This window comes from Lagopus muta, chromosome 1 (assembly GCF_023343835.1).
Source record: "Lagopus muta isolate bLagMut1 chromosome 1, bLagMut1 primary, whole genome shotgun sequence".
NCBI lineage: Eukaryota > Metazoa > Chordata > Aves > Galliformes > Phasianidae > Lagopus > Lagopus muta.
The window spans coordinates 186,896,498-186,902,497 of record NC_064433.1 but is presented as its reverse complement, the minus strand read 5'-3'; the positions used below and the strand labels follow the sequence as shown (position 1 = coordinate 186,902,497).

The following is a 6,000-nucleotide window of genomic DNA, read 5'->3' as shown; positions in this document are numbered from 1 at the left end:
ATCTTGAAGAGTCTCTTCCAGCTCAAACAATTTTATGATTCTATGGTGACTCACTGTGAGGGCAAGCAGAATTCTTCACACCTCCATCTACTGTCGTGGGCTGAGATCCCTAATTTCCCTTGCAGATAGCAGTTTTGTTAGACACTGAAGATATTAGTAGATAATGTTATCAGACAGTGAGACCCTCAGAAACCTGGAAAGGTGGACAGTGCTTTTCTGCATGCAGCCATTGCCACCTGAGACATCTGTATGCCAGTTAGCATCAGTATAGGTGAGCTGTAGAGCTGTAGTGCTGTCCAATAAGAAGGGGGTCGTGCCAAAGCCTGAGACATAAGTGGGAGTCTGGCCCAGCTAATGTTTGAAAGTTGCATTCTGTCAGCTCAGCTGCAAATGGATGTATTCAGCTAGAAGAGTGCAGGGCAGTAGGATGCTGCTACATCGGTCACCTGTCTGGCAGAAGGCACAGAAACTGGGATATCGTAGCTGTCCTTTAATGAGGCTTACATGCATCTGACATTTTTGACTGTGTAAACTTCAATCCTGATGTCCTGGTATATATGACATTGCTGAATTAGTGAGGACCTGGAGTAAGCCGAGCACTCAGAACACTCAGTTCCCCCGTCACTTACACTGCTTAGCAATTAGCTTACACTCTGCCTTTGGTTTTAGGACTACTCAGAAAAACACTCTCCAGGACACCCAGATGTTTATTACAAGGCAAGTCCTGAGCCACATCACCCAGCTTCACATCAAGGGACCAATCCCTGGCATGCATTTATTAGCTTGATTGATGCAGCCTGGTATTCCCAGGATGCAGCCTTGTTCATATGGCCAGGAGAGCTCCTGAATGCCCCAAGAACATAAGGAGGTAAAAGTAAAGATCCACAATGCTTTTTGAAGTGAGTCTCTTCCTTTCCAAGACACTGCTGTCCCTGTTCCAACTAAGGCTGAGCTCCCAGGACAGCCCAGCCTGGAATGGGCTGTTAGGCTTTTCCCATGCTACTTCACCCCTAGGGCTTCCCAGAATAGAGGACTGCAACCCAATGGAACAGAGCCTGGAGCAAAGTCAGTGCTGTGGTGCCTTCTTCGTTAGTGCACAGCCAGAGTTGGCAGAGATCCCAAACCTCCTGCTCAGGTCCGAGCAGAGCTGCTGCACATGTGAATGAGGCTGGGTTTTCCTTTATCAGGAGGTGTTTTCCTAAGCTGAGCTGGGCAAATCCATATATTAGGCAACAACTGCCATTTCTGCCTGCAAACAGTTCTTTAATCAGAGCACTGCAGAAGCAAGAAGTGATGCACTGGGTCACTGAACCACAAGATCTGCAGAGCTGTTCCAAGGTCTGCTCTGAAAGAAACATCTCCTATTTTACTGTGTTGGCCCACGATGTCAGAGGAGAATGTTAGTGGGATGGCAGTAGAGGTTGAACATTCCCACCAGTATTCCGTTATGTTTTGTTGCTGTGTGACAGATGGCAGCAGTGGGGCAGTCTGACAAAATGGTGTCTTACATGGAAGGGCATATGAAGCAAAGGTGTGGAACTGAATCCCTCCACAAGGGAACTGGAGGATGAAATTGCCAAGCCGCTATCCATCATATTTGAAAGGTCATGGCAGTCTGGTTTCTGCTGACTGAAAAAGGGGAAACTTAACCCCCATTTTCAAGAAGGGAAAAAAAGAAGATCCAGGGAACTACAGGACAGAGAGTGTCACCTCTGTGCCTGGCAAGATCATGGAGCAGATCCTCCTGAAAGCCCTACTAAAGCATATGGAAAATAAAGATGAGGTGATCAGTAGTAACCAACATGGCTTCACCAAGGGCAAGTAATACTTTTACATGTTACAGCATGACACCATCTACCTGGACATGTGCAAAGTGTTTGACACTGTCCCACATAACATCCTGGTCGCCCTGTTGGAGAAAAATGGATTTGATGGATGGACCACTCACTGGATAAGGAGTTAGCTGGATGGTCACACTTAGAGAGTTACCACGAGTGGCTCAACGTCCAAGTGGAGACCAGTGAGGAGTGGTGTTCCACAGAGATCAGTACTGGGACCAGTGTTTTTTAACACCTTTGTAGGCAGCATGGACAGTGGGATCAAGTGCACCCTCATCAAGTTTGCAGATGACACCAAGCTGAGTGGTGCAGATGACATGCTAGAGGGAAGGAATGCTATCCAGAGGAACCTGGACAGGCTGGAGAGCTGGGCCCATGCCAACCTCACGAAGTTCAGACAGGCCAAGTGCAAGGTCCTGAACCTGGGTTGGAGCAATCTGAAGAACAGGTACAGGTTGGGTGGAGAATGGCTTGAGAGCAAACCTGAGGAGAAGGATTTAGGAGTGTCAATTGAAAGATTCAACATGAGCCTACAATGTGCACTTGCAGCCCAGAAGGTCAACTATATCCTGGGTTGCATCAAGAGAAGTGTGACCAGCAAGGTGAAGGTGGTGATTCAGTTTCACTGGTAAAAATGCACAGCTAATGGTGGTGGCTATATTGAAAAACAGTGTTCTGTAGCTGAAAATTTGCTCTATCAAACAGTGTTACTGTGCTCTTTGAAACTTGTGGATGCAAGTTCCCAAGGAATTAAATATGAAGCATTACTTTTGGAACAACCTGCTGGAAATACATGGTCTTGCATCAATAGGAGGCTTCCTGGAGGAGTGTAAAACGTTAGGGTGAAATGAGGAGCAGCGGAGATCCCTGATGTGCTCAGCCCAGAGCAGAGCAGGCTGAGGGGAGGCCTGATGGCGGCTGCAGCTCCTCACAGGGAGCCGAGGGCAGTGCTGAGCTCTGCTCTGTGTGACAGCAACAGGGCCTGAGGGAACAGCATGGAGCTGTGACAGGAGGTGGGGAAAGGGGCTGCACCAGAGGGCGGTGGGCATGGAACAGCCTGGAACAGCCTGCCTGGGCAGTGGGCATGGCCCCGAGCTGCTGGAGCTCAGGGAGCGTTGGGACAGTGCTCTCAGACATTGGGTTCGGTTTGGATGGTCCTATGTGGATCCAGGAGTTGCACTCAGTGATCCTTGTGGACCCATTCCCACTTGGGATATTATATGGTTCTATGATCTGGCTGCAGGTTCTATGATCCGGCCCTACTAGGCCATTATCTTCCAGCCAAGCTTCACACAACTCCTCACTCAGCCACTGTACACCCTGTACCCAGCACGGACTGTTCACAAACTTCACAGACACCACAGGACATCCCAGCACGTTGGGCACACAAACAGCCAGCACTGCAAGCTGGGCCACATGCCAGGGCTGCAGCTGACCTGGCTGCAGAACCACCCCTGCCCTCCAGGATTCTGTAGCCCAACTTACAAGGCTGCGGGGTGACCTCACTGCAGCATTTCAATACCTAAAAGGAGCCTACAGAGGGGAGGGGAATCAACTCTTTGAAAGGGTTGATAACTGCAGGACAAGGGGAAATGGTTTGAAGTTGAGGGAGGAGAGATTTAGGTTGGATGTCAGGGGGAAGTTCTTTACAGAGAGTGTGGTGAGGTGCTGGAACAGCTGCACAGAGAGGCTGTGGGTGCCCTGTCCATCCCTAGAGGTGTTCAAGGCCAGGTTGGATGGGGCCCTGGACAGCCTGGTTTAGCATTAAATGTGGAGGTTGGTTGCCCTGCATGTGGCAGGGGGGTTGGAGATTCGTGATCCTTGAGGTCCCTTCCAACCCAGGCCATTCTGTGATTCTGTGACCCCGAAGCTTTAAGCAACCCCAGATCCCAGATGTTCCCCCTCCCCCCCATTCGCTTTCCCAGACACTGATGCACTCAGGTGCAGATGCTCCCATCAGTGAGATTCCTCCCAGCACTCCCAGGACTGCACACACACCCGATTTGCAACTCCCCCTCCTTAGCTTTGCCATCCACCTCTCCAGTTTGCAGCCCCTTCCACTTGATTCCAACCCCCTCCTTATTTGCAACCCCTCCATCTCTTTGCGATTCCCCTTCCCCATTGTGCAACTCCCCATCGGTTTGCAATGCCCCCCCCCCCCCCCCCCCCCGATTTGCTACTCCCCCATCTATCTGCAATTCTCCTCCTCAGTCTGCAATCCTTCTACCCCATTATTTACAACCCCTCATCGGTTTGCAACGCCCCCATCGGTTTGCGATACCTCCTATCTATCCTTATTCGCAACGCTCATCTACTTCCAGTTCCCCCTCCCCAGTTTGCCACCTTCCACCGTTTTGCAGTCGCCCATTTTGCAGCAACTCCATCTCCACGGTGATTTGCAAGCTTTCACCTATTTACAGTTCCCCACCCCAACATCCATTTAAACTCCCCCTCCCCCATCAATAAATCAATTCTTAACCCATCCCCAGAGTTTGCGATCTCCCTCCTTAGCTCACTAACTCCCCTCGCCCCGCCGCCATCACTTCCCAACCCGCTTCCCCGCTCGGCAGCCGCCAGCCCTACCCCCGCCCCCCGGCGCCGCGGATTGGCTGCGGGCCTCACGCGAGCCCGGCTGGGAGGGGGGGTGGAAGCGGCCGCAGTTGCCCGCGAGTAACCCCGCCGCCGGTAGCGCCCCGCGCGACCTTTCTCCCGCATCGGCGGTGACGCGGCGGGCGCGCGCGCGCGCGCTCGCCGTCTCTCCCCCCCCCACCTCCCTTCATCCTCTCGCGCGCGGCAAGATGGCGGCGCTGAGCAAGTCCATCCCCCACAACTGCTACGAGATCGGGCACACCTGGCACCCGCGCTGCTCCGTCGCCGTCCTGAATGTCACGCAGAGTGCGCTGGCCGAATCCCTCCGCATCTACGGCACTCTGTACCTGGTGGGTGGTGGTCGGCTTGGGGGTGGGTTATGAGGGAAGGGGGGAGGAGGAGGAGGAGGAGGTGTTTGGGAAGGGTGGGGGTGTCACGGTGGGCTCTGTGGGCTGAGAGGTGTGAGGGTGAAGGGCATAGAGGAGCGTTCTGGGGAGGAGATGGCATGGGGTGGTGGTAATAAGGGCTGTGAGCTGGGTGAGCTGGGTGAGCTGGGTGAGGAGGACGCTGGGTGTGCTATTTTCAGCATTTCCTGGAGTGGTGAGGCTTGAAATAGGGAACAACAATGTGCCCAGCAGGTTAGCGTTATGTCTTTGGCAGCAGTAAGTGCACCACGCGCATGGTGCTGGTGGTGGCACCTTGGGGATGAAATCGTGGCTAATCAGTGCCTTAGAATCAAGGAGGTTCCACTGTGTAATAAAGAAACAAGGCTGAAGGAATATATTAAGGCTTAGAGGAGCTGAAGTAGTCAGAGAGTATCCTACAGGTGAGGTATTTTGGTCTGGGCGTGCAATTAGGCTCAGTTATATCATCTCCATTGCGGCTGGCTTGTGTCCAGCAAGTTAGGGTGTAGGTAGAGGAGTTGGCAACTGTTTGCATCCATCTGAGTAAACATATCCTGAAAGCTGATCTAAGCTGAAAGCGCTGCAGGTATTTTGCTGTCCCCACCTCCGTGTTCCGGCTGTAACGGTGCTCACAGGGCTGAGCAGTGAGCTGGCTGCAAGTGGAGTCTGGAGCAAAGTAAAGCAAGTCACTGAGTCATAGAATCGTGAAGTTGCTTAGGTTGAAAAAGACCTTAAAGATCATGGAGTCCAAACACAACCTAACCGTGCTACCCTAACAACCCTCTGCTAAATTGTGTCCCTGAGCACCACATCCAAATGGTTTTTAAACACGTCCAGGGATGATGACTCAACCACCTCCTTGGGGAGCCTATTCCAGTGTTTATCAACTCTTTTAGTAAAAGAAGTTTTTCCTGATATCCAACCTAAACCTCCCCTTTCTCCTGCTCTGTGCCAGTGCTGGTGTTATAAAGATATCAAGACATAAAATAGAAGGCAAAGAGTGGAACCGCTGCAGTCCTGGCATGATTACTTTGAGCTCCCATTGAATGAAAATTGTGAGAGCATCAAATGACATGCTAAGGAAACTTAATGGCTGTTTGGTAACACTGTGGTCTTAAATGGTTGTCGTGTCTGGCCGTGAATGTTTTCATGCTGAACTGGCACAAACA

At 51.6% G+C, this 6,000-nt stretch overlaps 1 protein-coding gene across 2 annotated transcripts in view; it reads left to right on the top strand.

Moving 5' to 3' along the window:
- The first annotated feature begins 4,512 nt into the window (after positions 1-4,512).
- The window catches only part of TMEM135 (transmembrane protein 135), a 165,961-nt gene continuing 164,473 nt past the window's right edge, over positions 4,513-6,000 (top strand). The window contains exon 1 of one of the 2 annotated variants that reach the window (XM_048940199.1): positions 4,513-4,777. In XM_048940199.1, coding sequence (XP_048796156.1) covers positions 4,637-4,777 — 141 coding nt within the window. In that variant the 5' untranslated portion in view covers positions 4,513-4,636. The remainder of the gene's footprint in view (positions 4,778-6,000) is intronic. The other variant, XM_048940206.1, reaches the window with a different exon arrangement.